Source organism: Scomber scombrus, chromosome 1 (genome assembly GCF_963691925.1).
Source record: "Scomber scombrus chromosome 1, fScoSco1.1, whole genome shotgun sequence".
Classification (NCBI taxonomy): Eukaryota; Metazoa; Chordata; class Actinopteri; order Scombriformes; family Scombridae; genus Scomber; species Scomber scombrus.
Genome location: NC_084970.1, coordinates 33,653,275 through 33,673,493, shown reverse-complemented (window position 1 = coordinate 33,673,493; position 20,219 = coordinate 33,653,275). Strand labels below are relative to the sequence as shown.

The 20,219-nt window shown below is 38.1% G+C and overlaps 3 protein-coding genes across 4 annotated transcripts in view; all 3 read left to right on the top strand.

The window, feature by feature from the left end:
• Positions 1-20,219, top strand: part of LOC133982893 (V-type proton ATPase subunit d 1) — a 155,235-nt gene that overhangs the window by 1,767 nt on the left and 133,249 nt on the right. The window contains exons 2-8 of one of the 2 annotated variants that reach the window (XR_009925360.1): positions 602-773; positions 2,275-2,453; positions 2,580-2,659; positions 3,320-3,397; positions 4,013-4,189; positions 4,380-4,457; positions 4,993-5,405. Coding sequence is in view for 1 of the 2 variants with exons in the window: in XM_062421796.1 (XP_062277780.1) it covers positions 602-773; positions 2,275-2,453; positions 2,580-2,659; positions 3,320-3,397; positions 4,013-4,189; positions 4,380-4,457; positions 4,993-5,154 (926 nt within the window). In the remaining variant the exon portion in view is untranslated. Of the gene's footprint in view, positions 1-601; positions 774-2,274; positions 2,454-2,579; positions 2,660-3,319; positions 3,398-4,012; positions 4,190-4,379; positions 4,458-4,992; positions 6,023-20,219 lie in introns of those variants that run through there. The other variant, XM_062421796.1, reaches the window with a different exon arrangement.
• Positions 1-20,219, top strand: part of prc1b (protein regulator of cytokinesis 1b) — a 291,205-nt gene that overhangs the window by 213,421 nt on the left and 57,565 nt on the right. The gene's annotated exons all lie outside the window — the stretch shown is intronic.
• foxr1 (forkhead box R1) lies at positions 7,732-11,771 on the top strand. The gene is made up of 7 exons (XM_062434854.1): positions 7,732-7,852; positions 8,134-8,226; positions 9,618-9,820; positions 10,534-10,602; positions 10,958-11,085; positions 11,395-11,627; positions 11,743-11,771. The coding sequence occupies exons 1-7, from the start codon at positions 7,732-7,734 to the stop codon at positions 11,769-11,771; spliced, it is 876 nt and encodes a 291-aa protein (XP_062290838.1).

Here is a 20,219-nt window from a genome sequence, read left to right as displayed (position 1 = left end):
AACTGAGCAGACATTTGATATGAGTTATGAGTCTGTAAATGATCACACAGTGTATTTTACATTGCAAAATCAGCCACGCAAAAGTGTATCTTCCTGAAACACAGCTCAAGTTTTTTTACAACCATTCATCCAACAAAATAAATCAGAAATTATGGACATTTTTACTAAACAGTGTAGCCCTAAATGATCATATGAAGAGCAATAAAGCATAAAATGGATTTCGTCCTCAGTCTAAGTACTTCACACACACAATAATAAAAACCAGTGGCTCTCAGTATTAAACTTAAAAAAATAAAAATAATAATTTAAGGAAAACTTGAACAGTCAATGAGGGGACGGCATGGATCTCCCAAGTATCAGTAGAAGTGACTGCAGGACTGGACAATACAAACTGGAAAAGGAGTAAAACAACCCAAAAAAAGACTGTGTAGAGTGATGATGTAGAGTATTGTATAAAAAACCCCAAGGGTCATATTCTGATACACAATAATATAATTTCAGTATCCTTTAGGGTACTTACAGCTTAATTTTATGTAACACATATTAAAAAAGATGCTCTCTAATCAGCTGTTTTTTCTCTGTCCGTGTGTCTCCTCTGCAGACCTGAAGCTCCACCTGCAGAGCACAGACTATGGCAGCTTCCTGGCCAACGAGGCGTCTCCTCTCACCGTGTCCGTCATCGACGACAAGCTGAAGGAGAAGATGGTGGTGGAGTTTCGCCACATGAGGAACCAGTCGTACGAGCCGCTGGCCAGCTTTATGGATTTTATTACGTAAGCAAAAAAAAAAAGCATCTTGAACCGTGACCCTGTTAATCTGCCTGTGTGTTGCTTTGAAGTTGAGTGAAAAAAATCAGACATACATTATATTTTATTGTAAGCTACTTTGTTCCAACTCTGATGAGAAACTAAAGCAAACTTCATTAAATTAATGATGTTTTAGGCATATTTTAACCCATTAATTGCATTTTGCACATACTCACCACTCATGACAACCATTTTTCAAAGCATACCATACATTTTCCGGTCGTTTTCTCACCCACAAGACGAATAAATACATGATGAAGGCAGTTTAATCATGTTGCTGTCCACTAGTCCTCATATATGTCAGCAGGGACAAATTCCTAAGTGTCTTATGCCCATTATGCATTGCAGTAGGAATGGGCGATATTGCCAAGAAATCAAATATAACGTTTTTTCAAGCTTGAGATTGATTCACGATTTAATGCAAAATGCAGGATTGAAACAACAAATATTTTTTTAAGACAATTTTGTAAGAATAAAAGATCTGCGTCACCTGAAAGGTTGATCATCATCACACATAAAATACAGATTTATTCCACACAGATACTGACCATCAGCACCAGGTGCTTCAACTAAGCCGAGCACATCTAGTTTATTAATCAGTTTCAGCACAAATAGATCAGGAAAAGGCACTAATTTATTTGCTGTGGTTTGTGTTTCTTTACAAGACATCAGCCTGATATCTGCAGGTTGCTGCTAGTTAGCGTTAGTGACCCAGCAGGTAGGACAAACTGTACAGAGCAGGATCCGGAAACTGTCCTAATCAGAGATGATACCTCGTCAAATAACAGAAACCGAGAGCAGAGATCAATGTTCAGAGTCATTTTCAGTCAGTGCCTCTCATAGATTCAACTCTAAAATACACTACAGCCCAATTTCTCAGACTTAGATTAAGACTAGTCCCAGTTTAAAGACAATATTCTGTTAAAATATCCTTTGAGAAAGAAGTGTTGAGGCAGAAAACCCACCTTATTTAAAGTTCAAACATTCACAATATTAGAGAACTGACATGACTCAAAATAGCTAAAAGATAGCTGCTACTTTTTAACTACAAATAATCTACTTGTGCATGTTTTAATAACTCAGATTTATGATTTAGACATTTCACACATTGTGCAAAAACAAAAAATATGAATTAAAAGTAATTCATTAAAAGATATTGCCAAAGCCCATCATTACAGTGAATTTGAACAACAAAGGTGATTTAAATGTTCTATAATTTCAGGCACATTTCATGTTTAAAATGAACTGAAACCTGCAGATGGTTGGAAATACATTTAACATCATAGGCTTTAAAAGCATCAGCAGTAAAGAAAAGTATACTGTGTATTATGTACTATTAAGGGGTTAAAACATGCTCTAAAGATCTATACAATCATTCAAATAAACAAAAAGAGGAAATGGTTAAATCAGTGACAGACAGTGACTTCTCTTTGTAATAACTTCTTCCCCTCTTACCCGCTGTCCTCAGGTACAGCTACATGATCGATAACGTCATCCTGCTGATCACGGGCACCCTGCACCAGCGAGCCATCTCTGAGCTGGTACCAAAGTGCCACCCGCTGGGCAGCTTCGAGCAGATGGAGGCGGTCAACATCGCTCAGACTCCCGCCGAGCTCTACAACGCCATTCTGGTGGACACACCTCTCGGTACGCACTGTTCTTCTAAATGGGCTGCAGTTCAAATTAAAGAGGATGTGAACACTCAGCAGTAATGTCTCCTGCCGAACAGGAGATGGTGCCAAACGTTTGATATGTTGTGTCTTTTTTTTTCAGCTGCTTTCTTCCAGGACTGTATATCTGAACAGGATCTCGACGAAATGAACATTGAAATCATCCGTAACACACTTTACAAGGTAAAGCTTATTTGAGGTGTTTTATCTTTTAGATATTTTATAGATACTGCAGAGCACTTTTACTGACACTTTTTGCACACTGTGTATGTTATCATTACTTATTACATGTATATACATATATTTGTTTTATTAATACAACTTTTGGGTATTTTTAGTAATACGTTTTTATTCAGATATCTCCATTGGATAGTTAGAGATGTGTTTCTGTGTGATGTTACATGTGGCTGTTATCTATCTATCTATCTATCTATCTATCTATCTATCTATCTATCTATCTATCTATCTATCTATCTATCTATCTATCTATCTATCTATCTATCTATCTATCTCTATCTATCCATCTATCCATCTATCCATCCATCCATCCATCCATCCATCTATCCATCTATCCATCTATCCATCTATCCATCTATCTAAAAAAATAAGTGTTTACAGGATAAAGTGAAAGAACAGCAAAATAATTTAATGAAGACAAAAGAGGACTATAGATTAAAAATCATGAGAAATTTAAGACAATATACAGGGAGATGATTTGTTTTGATATCATGTCATTTAATACATGATCTTCTTTCTGAAGCTAATAAGATTTTAATAAATATCTGAGAGGATTGTGTGTATTTCTTGGTTGTTTAAAAGACGTTTTGATCCGTGTCCCCTCAGGCATATCTGGAAGCTTTCTATAAGTTCTGCTCCAACCTCGGAGGAACCACAGCTGATACCATGTGTCCTATTCTGGAGGTGAGTCGTCTGTGCTGTTTTTCACACACACACACACACACACACACACACACACACACACACACACACACACACACACACACACACACACACACACACACACACACACACACACACACGCTCCTTAAATTAACATTTTTGATTTGATTTGAATGTATTTATTTGCAGCATGAGGATAACACACAGATATAGATAACGAACAAAACAAGAATAACAGTGTTGGAAAAGAAGTAGGAAGAATGACATACTTATGAATTCCTACTCCTTTTTGTATCACTATTCCTCCATTAACGCATATATAATTTATTAACAAGTATCACAAAGTTATTTACAACCCAAATATTCATCCAGTGTTCAACACAGAACCTCCTCTTCCATATAGCTATTAAAAATAGGAGTTTCAAATAGGTTAAATTCTCTAAAATTATAGCTCCTCCTCCTTTCTGTCACAGAACATTATTTTTTTCTTTCAACATAATTTGTGTGGTTAGTTTATGTCATTTCCTTCCCCAAAGAAATAACATAAACTGTCAAACTCTGCTTCATTATATCGGAGCAGTATTGTGCTGAAAGTGGGTCTAGTTTTCATGTTGACCTTCCTGTCTCTTTCTGCAGTTCGAGGCCGACAGGAGAGCCTTCATCATCACCATCAACTCGTTTGGCACAGAGCTGTCCAAAGAGGACCGCGCCAAGCTCTTCCCCCACTGCGGCAAACTTTACCCAGAAGGCCTTGCTCAGCTGGCCCGGGCTGATGACTACGAGCAGGTCAAGGCTGTGGCTGATTTTTATCCTGTAAGTCTGAATGCCAGTGAACCTTTGAAGATTTCTTGAGGCTTTTCAGTCTTAAATGTGTGTTTTCTCTCCAGTTTATTCCTAGTTGTTTCTGTGTCACTGTTTTAATAAAGTTTAATAAAGTTCCACATGAAGTTTATGACTTAGCATCGTGTCACTGTGTCTGATCGTTTGCTCACGTCATCCTCAGGAGTATAAACTGCTGTTTGAAGGTGCCGGCAGCAACCCAGGAGACAAAACACTGGAGGATCGCTTCTTCGAGCACGAGGTGACACACACACACAAGCAGAGAAAGTTACTTATACTGGTTATACTAGTTTTTACAGGTATTTGAACTTGAGTTATCGCTTTGCATTAGGAGTGTCTTCATCTAAATCTGTGTTCTTTGTATTCAGCACACAGTGATTAACATGGTTTACAGCAGACATAATTTCAATAAGTTTAAAATGTTCAATTCAGAAAAAAATAGTTCCCTAAAGTCGTCGAGTGGCCCAAGGGAATGGGTTAGCACTGACGTTAGTGTCAATGATTTTTGTGACCATCACATTCGCCTCAACATATGAAAGTGGCTCTTAACATTTCTAGAAACGTATGGTATTTGAACCAATACTACCATGTTAATTGTGGCTTAAAATGATGACAAAATGACAATATTGTTTATCACCATTTTTTCTGGGACAATATATCTTTCAACAAAGGTATTTATCGCGACAGGTCTAATGAGTGTTCCCGTCATTGTCAGTGTTGTGATGTTTGTACACTGATCATTCTTCTATATCTTTCCTCCTCTTCCTCCTCTGCAGGTGAAGCTGAACAAGCTGGCCTTCCTCAACCAGTTCCACTTCAGTGTCTTCTACGCCTACGTCAAGCTGAAGGAGCAGGAGTGCAGGAACATCGTCTGGATCGCCGAGTGCATCGCTCAGAGGCACCGCGCCAAGATCGACAACTACATTCCCATCTTTTGAGCCCCCCTCCACACTCCTCCTGAACCCCCAACTCCTTCATCCCATCGGCATTTCATTCGGTCCTGTCCTGAACAGTGTCTCCAATATCGCACCTTGGTGTTAAAGTTCCCTGATGCCTCAATGCTAAATTTCCTCCATTCTTTACACGTTGGTGTGAGTTGGTTATTTTAAAGCTCCAGTCAGGCTCATTATTGCTTAAGAAGTGTAACAAATAATCAACTTTTTAACTAGAAAAGAAGAATATGAGAGAGGTGGTTGGGGCGTGTTGTAATCAGCTCCCCAGGTAAGCTGTCCTATTAAAAAGGAGACGGCTCATTTGACTGTCAAACACTCACCTCTGACTGTCTAAACTTTTGGGGCTCAGTGTGTTGTTTTTTTGCAGCGTGCTCTGTCCGCCTGATAAAATAAACCTGAAGAAGAATTTGCAACACTGAAGTGGAACAACAGGTGAAGTTTAGATTAGATTTGTCCCCCCTGAACTCCTAGCACACAAACCCTAATCACATTTTTTTTGAGATCACGTTCATCTCAAGACGAATGAAACATAAAGTCCAGTATATTGTTTGTTTTTGGGTTTAACACCTACCAAAATCAGTAAAAAGACTAAAATTAATGACCCTCAGATCGTCCAGCTCCAACAAGTGGACATGAAAACATTCCTCTCCTCAGTACCAGCCACCGCCAGGCTCTATATAACCTGTATTTATTTTTGTTTTAGTGCTAGGTTTTGTCAGCATGTCTGGTCTTACTGTGGTTTTTCCCCCCCCATAAAAACATAACGAGTGAAAGTGTGTGAGCCCCACCCGATTTGTCGTCTTAACTAGATTGTTGTACGATATTAAAAAATACAGTCCAGCTTGAACAGGGAGTTCTTTCTGTCCGTCACTGCTTCCTGTTCGATCTCTTGAACTCTTGGAATGAGGCAAAATATTGTGAGTGAGTATATGACAGACGTAATGTTTAAACTATAAAAAAAAGGATATATAGATATTTAAATATATGACTATGATTTTTGTTCTTCTCATGCTGTACAAATTGATTTGTCGCCGTTTTGATCTGTTTCTTACTTGTGAAATGTGTTATTGTAAATGTGAAAAAATAAAACAGACTAAACACTGATGCAACTCTGCAGAAACTCAGAAGTTTGGTTTGAAATGGGAATTTTCTCTCTGGTGGTTGAAGTGGTAGATAGTAAACAGTAAAAAGTCAGTTTTCAGAAGCAAAAAATCTATGAAATTTTGATGTAAAAATATTGTTTTAATATGTTTATGTGTGATTGGAGGGAGGTTTTGTAATTCTGCTCATAGTTTTCTACATCAGCAAGTATCAAAAAAGGACCCAAAACAGCTGAAATTGTAAGATGGTTTCTTATTTGTGCGTTAAACAAGCAGAACCTCTTGTAATTTAAAATATCTGAACATTTAAATGTGATCCAAGTGTTCACATTGTGAGATGAAGATTAATTTATTTCTCTAAAAGGAAATTATATCGATGGTGGTAGATCTCTCAGGCTAATTAGGCACAGCAGTACTTTAAGCTAGATGCTAATATACTCACAGTGGCAAAGCTAATATGTTTCCATCCAGCTGGTATAATTTTAATTATTTTCACCATCTTACTTCAAACTCAATAGAACTGTATTTGTAATGCACTTTTCATACAGGTTGCAACTCAAAGTGCTTTACAGATGACTGAAAAGCTGATAATATAGTACAAATGCAAACTGAAACAAGTTCAGACTAAGTAACGATTAGAGGAATGAATCCAATAAAACTGATTACATTTAAAATATATATATTTAGTTCAGTATTTTAGCAGCTAACAGACAGTTAGCACTGAGGCTGATGAGAATGTCATTAATTATGCAGGTATTTGGCTAAAAAGGGTTTGACTAATTTAAATTCTGACTTGGTGCCAGAAGAAAACTTAAATCAGCAAATTTATTTCAATTAATCGTGAGGAGGACATGAATGTCTGTAGCAGATTTCACAACAAGCCATCCATGGGACATTTAACTAAAATACTGATGTAAGGTGATACTCAAGATAAAGTCAAAGGATTGATCCTCTGAGTACCATGAACGTCTGTATAAAACTTTAATATTTAAGAGTTGTTGAAGTATTTCAGTCTGGACCAAAGTGATGGACCAACCAAACAACATTACCTAAATACCTAAAATTAAGGTCTTAGTTTTAAAACTTTCAGGCTTTAGACTTTTCAACCTTTTTTTTGGTCACACAGGAAAACAAAACTAAGAAACAAGTGATCAATCAATCAAATAATGATCATGATGCTCTGAAGCCACTTAGACATTTTCAGATTGTGTCTCAGAAAGTTCAATCTGAATTTGAAAGTAGTAGTTTAATTCCGATTTGTTACCTACAGGTGCAAATATTCACCTTTAAGAGTGATTCAATACAAGCTGAACTCTCTTTGGGTGTAATTGGGTCCAATCAGGATGTTCGGCTCCAGCTGCTGTGTGAGCCGCCTGCAGGTCTGTCAGTTAACCTGCCTCAACATATCAAAGAGCTTTAGTAAAACTGAGAGGAAACAAACCACAAAAAAACACATCCAACCATGACTTTACACCTGAAAACTAAAGCTCGACTGTTTGACCTGCACTGCTCTGTGGGCCTGACGGACTGGGACATGGACAAGGAGCTGAAACTGGCAACAACCACCGACCAGTTTTATCATGGTGACAGTTTTCCTCTTTGCTGTTTCGCTTCAGATCAAATCTGTCAGGTTTTATTCACTCCAGACAGCACAGAAAACAGCCGAGGACTCACCTGATGCTACAATTAGAACATGAAAGATGATGAGAGAAACTTTCCCAATTAGAAACAAATCCCATTTACGGTTTCTTATTATATTCATGAACTTTGGATGGTGTCTGAATGTTGAGTCGACTGTTTTAAAAGTGCAGGAAGTGAAGTTTTTCAGTGTGTGATGTTTGTGTGTTTCTCTCACTGATGACAGATGACAAACTGAACGATCAATATGTGGTGCAGAGACCCTCGGCAAGAGCCCCGAGAAGAAAAGATGAATTCGTTTGGTACGATAAAACTTCAGGTGAGTGGAGAGTGGAGGGAAAAACATCAAGTTCTTCACTGAGATTAAGTTGAGAACATCCCTCAAGTGTTTGGTGGAGTTTCTGTTTCTCACTAAAGGTGCATGGTGCATCTTTGAGGCCTAACAGGAGTCCCGTCATAGATATACATGGTGTAGATTTTCATTTAAAGGTCAATATCTGATGTTTCCTGCAACACTTAACAGATTAATCCTATTTTCTTGATGTGTGTTACTGAAAAGATGAAGCTTTTTCTCCTCCTGGCTTCTTCTCAGCAGTCTCCACTTTTACAGAGAAAACACTGTCAGCTAGTGCCGATCAATCACATCGTAGAGGTCTCAAATCTTTATCAATGAATCAAGTGTCAAAGTGAACCGACCTTACTGGATATCCATTGTCACTGGGGCCAATCAGTAGCTTTTAGCAGTAGAGCTTCTCACTGCACACCAGCCATGATTGGCAGGACTCTATCTCCCTATTAAAGCTACAGAAACAATCATAATCGGATAACTCATAATAGCCTGCTGAACTATTTATTTATATGCTTATATAGACCAGTTTTGTACATTTCGACGATGACGTAACAGGGAAAAAGGTGGAAAAGTGAACAAACCACATAGTCAATGACTGCTATGCTATGATCTTTAAACTGAATGAAGAGTCTAATAAGCAAAGTGAAAATCTAATCTGATGTGTAGTTAGATGTTTGTAGCATCGTCAGCTAGTCTACACATAGCTGCAGTACCCCTTTTTAATGCAGAAGTATCAATAAAACTTAAAGGTGCAGTTTCTAGAATCTAGTGCCATCTAATCGAATGGATATAATATTAATAAGTATGTTTGAATAAGTGTATAATCTTGTCAAACTAAGAATCCTATTTTTGTCACATTTGAATGAGCCCTTTATATCTACACAGGGAGCAGGTCCCCTTCCATTGAGGCCAACATGTTGCACTGCCATGTCTCTACAGTAGCTCAGAACGGACAAACCAAACACTGGACTTATGCAATTTTTGCGAGTTTTGTAGCGACCATAGATCCTCCTACATCCTTTAAAGGGGAGAGCGAGGGGAAGTGTTCAACCTCACCACTAGATGCCAGTAAATCCTACACACTGCACCTTTGACATGTATATTGCATGTATTTCCTACATCAAAATGTGCTGTTTTATCCCCCCAATATTTTTAAAGTCTACATTGTTTCAGCCACCATCCTTTATTATTCAACTGTCAGATAAATTCTACTTTTTATTTTACCAGTGTCAGTTTTTTCCTGAAACCTTGTGTTTATTCTGGAATAACAGAACAACCTCTTTCTTTCTAATTCACCAAATAAACACTGAACTGATCGTTGTAACACCTTCTATATCTGGCCTGATTTTTCTGCCCATCAGACACCTTTGTGAAGCCAAACTTGTGGCTGTTGGTGAATCCTAACATCGCCTGCCCGATCCAGTATGCAGAAAGTGCAGCAGATCATCTTTGTGAACATGCAGGGGAAATCCAAATGCCTGCAGAGATCCAATGTCCTCATTCCACAGAGCTCCACATGTTCCAGGAGAAACGGCAGCACTCTGTGTCCTCCACTGAGTACCTGGTATACACTACAGACATCTACAGTCTGTCTGTTATACTTTACCTGCCTGTGTGTGATTCATGTTAATTAATCAAAAGAAAGATAACAGAAACACACATCAGTCCATGATATATTTGGGTGGTTTTTGGAATGTTGGTTTCACAATGTCACCGATGCAAATTACTTGATAACCAACCAATCGTTTGTTATCATTATCTCCATTATGACGAATGTCTCCTTCAATGTTTATCATATTATTGAATCCTTACTGTTGATGTCTTCATTTAGAAGCTACACTTTAATTATGTAGGTAACTGTTTCATGAACTGTTGGTAGAATATTTCCTAACCATAGAAAGATAGATAGATGGATGGATAGATATACTTTATTGATCCTTCACAGGAAATTGGTTGGTTTACAGCAGCTTCATCCACACTTAAGACAGCCACACATAACCTCGCATAGAAAATACATCTGTAACTATCCAATGGAAAAAACTTAATGCAAATAATACCCAAAAGTTGTACTAATAAAACACATATGTGCGTGTATATATGGCACCATTGTCTACCAATTGATATGTTTTGTATGTAAAGCTGTAAAAAAAACAACAACAATATTTCTATTTGAAATATAAGTACAAGTATCGCAAAATTGCGGAAGTTGAGTTAGTTATTCAAACAGCAATCGATGTGCTGATGTGTTTGTTTGTTTTTTTTGTCCTTGACTGTTAGATGAAGGATGAGGACGCCTCCTGTCGATCAACCAAGAGCAGACGAAAGGGGAGAAACACAAAAGTCAGGGTGAGGACGTGAAGCTCTGGCCAGGTTCAGCTTCCTTCAGTGTGACGCAGAGTTCACCTATCACCTCCTCTTCAAATCACCTCCTCAGATATCCTTGTGAAATAGTACACGCCAAGTACGAGTGACCTTTTCAAGAGTTTCAGCTTGCAGCTTTCATCAGTGTCATTATTATTAACTGTGTTTAAAAAGGGTAGCTAGTGTTGTTGCAGGAGCTTTGACCTTTTTTTAGACTTCTTCCCTTTTCGATGCGCCTTGGAAGTAGGTGAAGTTGTGCCAGAAACCTCTACTCTGTTCTAGAAATGTTAAATTAGAAAACTGTATTTAAGACCAGATTTAAATAGACCTTCATTTGCAGGACAATAAAACCCTGAAGCCAGGATGCTGGCCTCGTCCGCCAGTGAATTACTGCATCCTCATTGCTTTGGCACTGAAGAGCAGCCACACCGGGAGCCTCAAAGTCCAGCAGATTTACAACTTCACCAGGTCAGAATTTGATCATTTGGAAGAAACAAAACATAATGATTTTATATGAAAATTTAAGGTTCAATGCTGAGAGAAAATATAACAAATATTTGACCAAATAGACACATTTGAAGTTGCAGTTTCCACCTGCTTCCAGTCTTTGTGCTAAGCTAGGCTAAACCTAACTCTGGATAGGTCAAAAATGCTCTGCTCCAAAATGTTCAATCGACAGGCTTGTGTGTCATTTATATCGGAGCAACATGTGGTACCACAGCCTGTTTTTTGGGGGGTTTGAGCTCTCTCATAGTCCTCCATTATGTCCTTTCCCAGAGAGCACTTCCCCTTCTTTCAGACGGCTCCTGACGGTTGGAAGAACACCATCCGACACAACCTGTGCTTCAACAACAGCTTCCGCAAAACCTGCAACCAGATGTGCAGAGATGGCAAGAGGAAGTCCTGCTTTTGGCACCTGACTCTGGACGGCCAGCGCCGGCTGAGGGACGAGATCTGCATGCTGACAGGAGAATCGTTGAAGCAGCTGGAGAGGAGCATGTCCTGTCCAGGTGAGTGCAGTGATGGAAAGTAACTAAGTAGATTAACTCAAGTACTCAAGTATTTCCATATATTGCTACTTTATACTTCCACTCCACACTAATGACTGTCTTCTTTTTGTTCCAGGTATAATTCAGACTTTACTTGCACTGTGATTAAAGTTGAAAAGGTATCAAAGAATAAATTGATACATTATTAACCTTTAATATAAAGAATTTTGATTTATTTATCACTAAGAAATAGTGCAGTCTGGTGAGTTGCACTATGTGATGTCATCAGTTAAATTTACTTTCCTAAATTAAAAAACTTTCAAGTGCAATTAAGGCTTGAAATAAGTTTTTTTTTCACAGAGTTGATGTGTTTCAAGCGTTGGAACAGCAGCAGGATTGTGAAGTCATATTCACATCCTCCAGAGACGACTACATTGCAACTTCCAGCTGTGTTTAAACAGACATTAGCAAAAATCAAATATCAAATATGTGCATGTGCATATTTCTGGTAGATTATTTTGTTATGTGAACCTTGTGATTGTGATGATGCATGACAAAATAATTTTATGATGTGATGTCAGACTTGTCTCAAGTGAATTTTTATCACGATCACAAATTCAGGGGGTTTTAGAGTCTGTACAGCTAAAAAAAACACCCTCCATTGTTAGACCCTTAATTTATATAAAGTAAAACTCTCTTTTTAACTCTTAAACAGGCAGGAGTGGAAAATGAGATGTAAAAAAAAATAAATAATTTGATGTCTCCAGTTATCTCATTCGCACCTAAAGTAAAACATTTCCACACATATGTTTAATATATTTTGGGTTTTTGTTGTATCTCCACCAGGATACGCTGCCCCTATTAAGGTATAAAAATTGTCATAATGGTAAAAAACAACTGAAGGATTTATTTGATAAAGAGAAGTAATACATTCTGGCTTTCTCTGATCATTAATATCACCCATACTAAACAGTATAGACCAACCACAAGCTTCAGATCTACCAATTCAAGGCGCATACAATTAAACAACCCACCTTAACCATCCTAACAGGGTGTTAGAGAGTCTGTATCTCCTGGTGTACGTTTACCTGTTTAAGGGTTTATAAGAAAAAAACCTTTAAAACTTGGTAAAAATAGGAGAATCATTATGAAGTGCAACCGAGGAGGGCTCGCTTCACAGACAGACAGATAGACCGATAATGGATATGTGTACTTAATAGACCAAAAAAGTAAAATTACAGAAATACAACATGAACAAAATGATAGCTGGATTGATAACATATCCATATCCAGAGGACTGACTATACAGACTCACACACAGGGGAAACTCACATTACACCATTTACATACACAGACGGGGAGAGACAAGAAACCACGCACATAAGAGACAAAGATAATACAATTCAAACTCTTGGAAGTGTTACTCAAACTGAGCATCCTTGATTATCTCAACACGTGCAGTTGTTTGTTTTATTTGATGCAAAGCCATTTACATCTGTTTACCCTCTGTCTACTAAACTCATCTCTCTTAGAAAGTATCATGACCATAAATTCGTTTTATAGTTAAATCCAGTTAAATAATGCTCAATAATTCAGAGCAGATGTATTTTAAGGATGTTTGAGATGTCCTTGTTATCCGTCTGCTTCCTCGTGTCTCTTGAACAAATTTATATCGTATTTTTTTTAATGTGCGTATGTAAATCTCACCTTCATTTGCTAACAGTCAAATGGTTTGTGGACATTCAGTGACAGAGAGCTGATAGTTGGATTTAAGTGTGTTTGCTAGTCAAATGATTTTACTGATATGTGGCACCGAAAAAGTACTTCAGCTGCAATCTGGAGGCTCATTGAGCAGCGGCAGGTGTTTTTCTCACTGACACATCAAGGCACGAAAACAGGTAACAACTCTCAGCTGGTTATTGGTTGTTGAGGTGGTTGGTAAAGTTTTCAGTTAGTTTTTCAAGGGATTAAAGATTTTTAGTAAACACTGTTATATCTCTGCAAGCATAATATTAAATATAACGGCATAGTTTTTTTGTTTTTTTTAAGACAAAGCTAAAAACTTCTCTTCACTTTAGCTTTTAATTAGCTCTTCTATCAGTCACTACTGCACTTCTTTTAATAGTTGCATTTTACGTGGTGTGATGTAGTTTTTATTGTTTTTTAGCTACTTTTACTATGTACTTTTTTGTTATTTTGCAGTATATACCATCTTATATATTTCTTTTCTGTTATTTTTAAACATTGTTTTATCCTTTTATGTTCCTTTTTAATGTGAAGCACTTGGTTTTATGTAATTTTATTTTGTTGTAAAGCACATTTCTTGTATGATAGGTGTTATACAAATAAAGTTATTAGAAAGTCAGTTTCTTATAGGTTAACTATGCTGCTTTCTGTTACTTTCACAACAGAATTATGATGAAGAGCTGCCTCTCAGGACCCATCGTCATCCTCTTCTTCAGCTGTACAGTGTCTGGACTGGAATCAGTGGTGCACAGAAAGTATACGTACATCCAGCATTATTTTACATGGGACCAAGCGCAGAGCCACTGCAGGAAGTAGGGTTCACTTCTTATTCACATTATCATCAAAAGCTATTAGAAGTTTTTCATTTATGATTGTACAAAGTAAAGTGTGCATGTAATATTTGACATTACATCAAATAAGTGAAAAGATTTTAAAACCAGAATGATACTGAGTGATGAAGATGAACAAAAGCATGACTTCTTTAAGAAGCATGGTCTCTGTTAGGTGATTTAAAGCTGCAGCGTAAACAGAAAGATTATAGAAATTCACTTTATCACCTTGTGAGCTCTGTGAGTCTGCACCTCAATGCAAACACCAGGATGATAATGCTCACAATGTGAAATGTCGATGATAGCATGTTAACATTTTGCTAAATCGCAATAATCATAAAGTAGAGCTGAGGCTGATGGGAATGTCAGTAGTCTTGCAGGTATTTGCTCTTAAAATACTGGACAAATTTAAGGTTTGACCAAACTATGTTGTTAAATGAAAAGTTGAAACAAGATCGCCAAAGGAGTTTGTGAACCAAGTTTCATCGCAATCCATCCAATAGCAGTTGGAGACATTTTATGTGAAACCACAAATGTCACATCATGTTGGCACCAGAGGAAAATTCAGATGAGCACTAGGAGTTTGTAACATGTAACCTCTGGTGAACATTATTGTCTGTACAAAGTTTTACTCACGTCTTTTCTGCAAATAAAAGTGTCTCTTTATTTTTTATGTCCAATAAGCTCAAGAGACCATGTTGACTTGGCCGTCTTCTACAAGCAGTCAGATGCAGACAGTGTGTTCCTGAAACCTTATTTTGCATGGATTGGCCTTCGTAAACCCGAAGCTGACAGCTCTTGGAATCAATGGGTTTGGTCAAATAGACAAAGCTACAGCCCCGTATCCTGGGCGGAAGATCAGCCGCATGTAAACCACGACTGTGCTTTGGTCAAGCTCAACAAAAAGTAATGTGAGACTGTTCAAGACTGTAAGACTGTGTTATTCCATGTTAAGCAGATTTAATTCAAATCTACTGTATATTACTGGTCAACATTTCCATAAGCATGCTGTTGTGTTTCATATTTATTCTTCTTAAATGTAGTAGCAGATTTAGGAAAATAGACAGCAATAAGTGCAAAAAATGTATCTGTAGTAAAATAATTAACAAAAATGTTCCTTTAAGCATTAACATAATTAACACTGGAATATCTGCTTGTTTTGTTGTTTCTCTTGAAAGGATTTATGGCAGCAATTGCAAAGGACATTACTTCTTCATCTGTACCAAGGACCCATATAACATTTATGAGTATGCATTTATACCGCAGTCGAAGACGTGGTATGAGGCCGAGGAGTATTGCAAGAATGAATACTTTGATCTGGCATCTTTAACATACGCTCTCAGCATAGACTCAACAGTCAAAACACAAGACTTTCCGGTCTGGATTGGGCTACACAAAGATGGTAAAGACTCATAATCAGAGCTTGTTTTTTTATATTACTTTCTATTCAGTCCAGTAATTTATGCCTGGGTGAGTTTAAAAAAAAAACCCCTCAAATAGCAAGTCATTCCCGTGTTCATGTCATATGGTATGGATGGTAGAGATACAGATTCCCATGCGAGTGTTCATGTAACAGGACTAGTGATTGTTGTGTGATTACAAAAGTCGTTGAGTGAGGGTTGAAATAGTATGCATTGTCAATATAACACCACCACCAGTAAATATGGATTTAATCTCATTGAATGATGAACTGATCTATGTGAGGCGTCCCCATTGTCTTGATTTTTCAGGAACTTCTGTACCAAGAAGCACCAAGGCTGATATATCAGAGCTTTCAGGGAAATCGGAAGGTCCTAGTCATAATTGCAACTTGGATGTTGAAAGTGGATGCAATGTACAATTTTCAAGTTATTATAATATGTTATTATATTTATCATCATTCTGACAGGACATGAACATTAAGAAATGTTTTGCCCACATGGGGACAACAGAAACGAGTAGTGAACATAACACTCACTTAGATGTTGAACTTTTTTGGGTAAACAGTTGCTTATTTAAACATCCAGCAGTTACGAAGGAACATTATCATTCATTTGGAGTCGTGTTTCTGTCCATCTGCTGAATATACCTCCAATATTAACTCTCTTTTAGCTCTTATTTTGCTCTCTACCAACTCCTGAGGGAATGCTCCACTATGTTCACCAGCTAGTCTACAGCTAACTGTGTCTGTTTGCTGTTTGGTGCTGAGCAGGTAGTGTACAGTGGCTTGTTTTAAACAGATTTTTCTCTGAAAAGACACTATGAGAGCGCTGAGAGTGAACCAAAACAATAAAGTTGCAGCCGGACAGCTAAACAATGAGCTGCAACTCACTATAAAGCTCAGTAAGGCCGAGAGGAGCTGGAGAGTCACTGATAATTCTCTGTAGGTTCAGAACTACAAGCGTCACCTCTGACATTACACATCGTTAGCTCATGTATTGTAATTATAAAACAAAAGATGTGAAACTGCTTCAGAAAACCACCTCTTCTGTGATGCTGAACCTTCATCTGTCTGCAGGTGAGGCATGGAAATGGAGCTCCGGGGTGTCTGGCTACAGAAACTGGACAGCAGGTGAGACGAAGGACAAAGGCAACTGCGTCACCATCTCCTCTGTGTATAAAAAGATGGCCACCCAAAACTGTACCGACCGGTTTCCCTTCGTCTGTTTCTGGGACAACCTGGTCCTGGTAAAGGAGGACAAGACCTGGGAGGAGGCGCTCGAGCACTGCCGATCCCTGGACAGTCAAATCTACTTACGCTACGACCTGGTCAGCGTGCAGCCCGAACAGGACTACGACTACGTGATGAGCAAGATCCAGGAGGCCATCACTGACAGGGTGTGTTATATATATTCTGCAACTCTTATAAGAAATGCTGGCATGAAATCTGTGTTATAGGTGCTACGTGTGGAGGTCATGCAGCAGCTAGAAGCCCCAACTGACTCCCCTTCGAAACGCCTCTACTTCTCTCTAGAAATACTTAATCAATCGTTTTCAACGAGTCGTCTTGGTCTCAATCTCTAAATTCAGGCCCTCTCACAACTGTGCTGGTTGTCATTTTGGAAATGATTGCTCCATTAATCAGATTTGAAGACTTACAGTAGCTTTGATGTCTGCCTTGTGGGTGTTGATTGACAGCTGTGATTGACAGTTGGCTCACCTGCTGCTCTCCCCGGCTCTGGGACTCATTGTTGGTTTATTGTTATAATATTTCACTAAGTTTAATGTTACTTCTTTATGATACCTGCTGTGCACAATTTGGCTCAAGAGGCTAACGTTAGTCAGAGTGTGCAATACTTGGTGCTAGCTTGGGTAAGCTAATGTTAACTTGTTTTCGAGGTAGCAGGGCGTGTTACCAGAATGTGAAAGGCAACAACGTGCACTCCTTTTTTAGTAGGTCCTGGCTCCAAATGGATGAGATGGTGCCTACAATAAGCTCTAACTCTGCTTCAAACCAGCTACCACCTCAGCTATTCTCTGCTCTAGGGCTGCAACCAAAGATTGTTTTCATTATTTATTAATCTGCAGATACATTTTTCCATTAATCATTTTGTTTATAATGTCTGAGAGTAGTATTTTATATATATAAATGCAGGGTTGCAGGAAGACTTGAGCTTATCCTAACTAACATGGGTACACCATGGACAGGTTACCCGCTAATCACAAGGCAAGCACAGAAATTTTGAGAGAATAAATGGTGATAAGCGCAAAAGGTAAAAAGAACAAATAAGTATCATTTACTCAGTCTTATAGTTTGTTTCTTCTTCCCAGGTGTGGGTAGGCCTGCGTTTCCTAGCCGGTCAGTGGCTGTGGGTGAATGAAGCAGATATGTTGTACTCTGACCTGCCCCTCTGCCCCCCTGTGAATCAGCGATGTGGAGCCTTATCTAGGAATGGGAACAGCGGCATGGAGATCAGAGACTGTACGGAGAAAAGAAACTTCCTGTGTTACAGAAAGTACTGATGCCATCACTGCCATGCATCCCTCCGTCCAACAGGCTCACAGGCTAACAAATGAGGTGGACAGTCTCTTTAGATAATTGGTATACAAAAGGTTTTCAACATACTCTGGAATAACCATTGAAAATATAGTATCTCTAGCTCAACCTTATATTTAACAATATATGTAACACTTTATTTATGTATCAGCTCATTAAATATAACGCTCAGCTTTGTAAGTACTAATTAAAACATAATGAACGACTGTGATAAGGTCTCTGTGTGTCATCAATCAGTCAATAAACAAAAAGTTTATCAACTAGTTTTGTCCTCCATCACTTACATTGTAAGTGCATTATGAAGGGATCTTCTAATGTTCGGTATGAACAGGAGGAATGATTACAGCAAGAAAAACAGGTTTCAATGTTCTTTGGACACTTTGACTGTTTCAGACAGACTTGAAATACTGTGAATCCTTCCTTTTAAGTGGATAGTTCACACAAATAACAGAAAAAAACACACATTCTTTCATTGTTCCTCACTGTTTTCATCTTTCATGGAAAACTATAATAGTCCCCATGAAACCTCCTGACAGGTCTGTGGACTCTCCAAAACAACTGGAACTCATTTCTGGAAAGACAGGTTGCTGTTAAAAACATTTTTTTAGAGTTTCCCTCTTGTGTTTTATAAAAGCAAAGACAGAAATGTGACATAACACACAATCTATGTGCGAAAAAAGTTTTGCATCCAAAATCTTAACCGTAACTACGTTTAATACTCAATTATACTTATTAATTTACATTTTTTTGTTTATGTGAAATTTTGGGTTGCTTGTCTGGTTGTTTGCATTTCCTTTATTTAGGTGAAATTAACTTCAAAAACTAACCGTTAAAATGAAAATTAGAAGTGGTATGATCGATAAAACAAACTCTCTACAAGCGGCTGATCTCTTTTTTTATGTGGCCATGTTTCACTTTTCACACTGTTTGCTTGCTAAGAAAAGAGCTGGATGGAGTGATGGAACATGGAAACAGACACTCCAGAAACCTGTTCATAACTCACTGTGAACTGTGTCCATGTTGTAATGGAAACACTGCATGAAACTGATTCTTGCCAGTGATCAGTGTTGCTGCGCAGGGAAACATACTCACTGTAAATCACTGCAGTCAGCTGGACGAGTGGGTTTCAGTGTTGGCAGTCAAACACACACACAAACACGATGTCCTAGGTCACTATTAGGGACATAGACTTGCATTAATTTCCTGGAGACTTACCCTAACCTTAACCGTAACCACTGACCCAAAAATCTGCCTTTTCCCAAATGGGGACATGGCTTTTGTCCCTAATTTGACAAACTGTCCCCAACTAACTGGTTATTAATCCGAAATATGTCCCCAAAAGACTTTTACCCTAACCTTAACCATTACAACTATATGCCTAAACCCAAACTTTAGCCTAAACTGGACCTAAACCCAATTCTAACCTTAACCTTAAAACTAAGTCTTAACCCCCAAATTGCCATTTTAAGTTATGAGAAACAGCCAAAATGTCTTCCCAACACTGTTTTTTCAACTGAAATTGGTTCTCTAAAAGATAAAAAAGACACGCACACACACATACAATCTTACCTCTGTCACTTTTGGGATATTTACACAGACTTATATTCATTTCCTGGAGATTTACCCTAACAATAACCACTACTTACCTAATCCTAACCTTAATCACTGATCCAAAAAAACCCAGCTTTTTCCCAAATAAATGGGGACATGGCTTTTGTCTCCCATTTGACAAGCTGTCCCCAATTAACTGGTCTTTAATCTGAAAAGTGTCCTAGAAAGTAGGATAAATCACATACACACACACATACATACACACAAACACGTTTGTCTATCCTTGTGAGGACACTCACTGACATAATGCATTCTCTAGCCCCTTAGCCTAACCTTAACCATTATAACTAAATGCCTAAACCCAAACCGTACCCTAAACTGGACCTAAACCCAATTCTAACCGTAACCTTAAAACTAAGTCTTAAACCTCAAAGGTGTGAGGAGCAGCCCAAACGTCCTCACAACACTGGTTTTCAACTGAAATTAGTTTTCTCAAAGATAGAAAGTCAT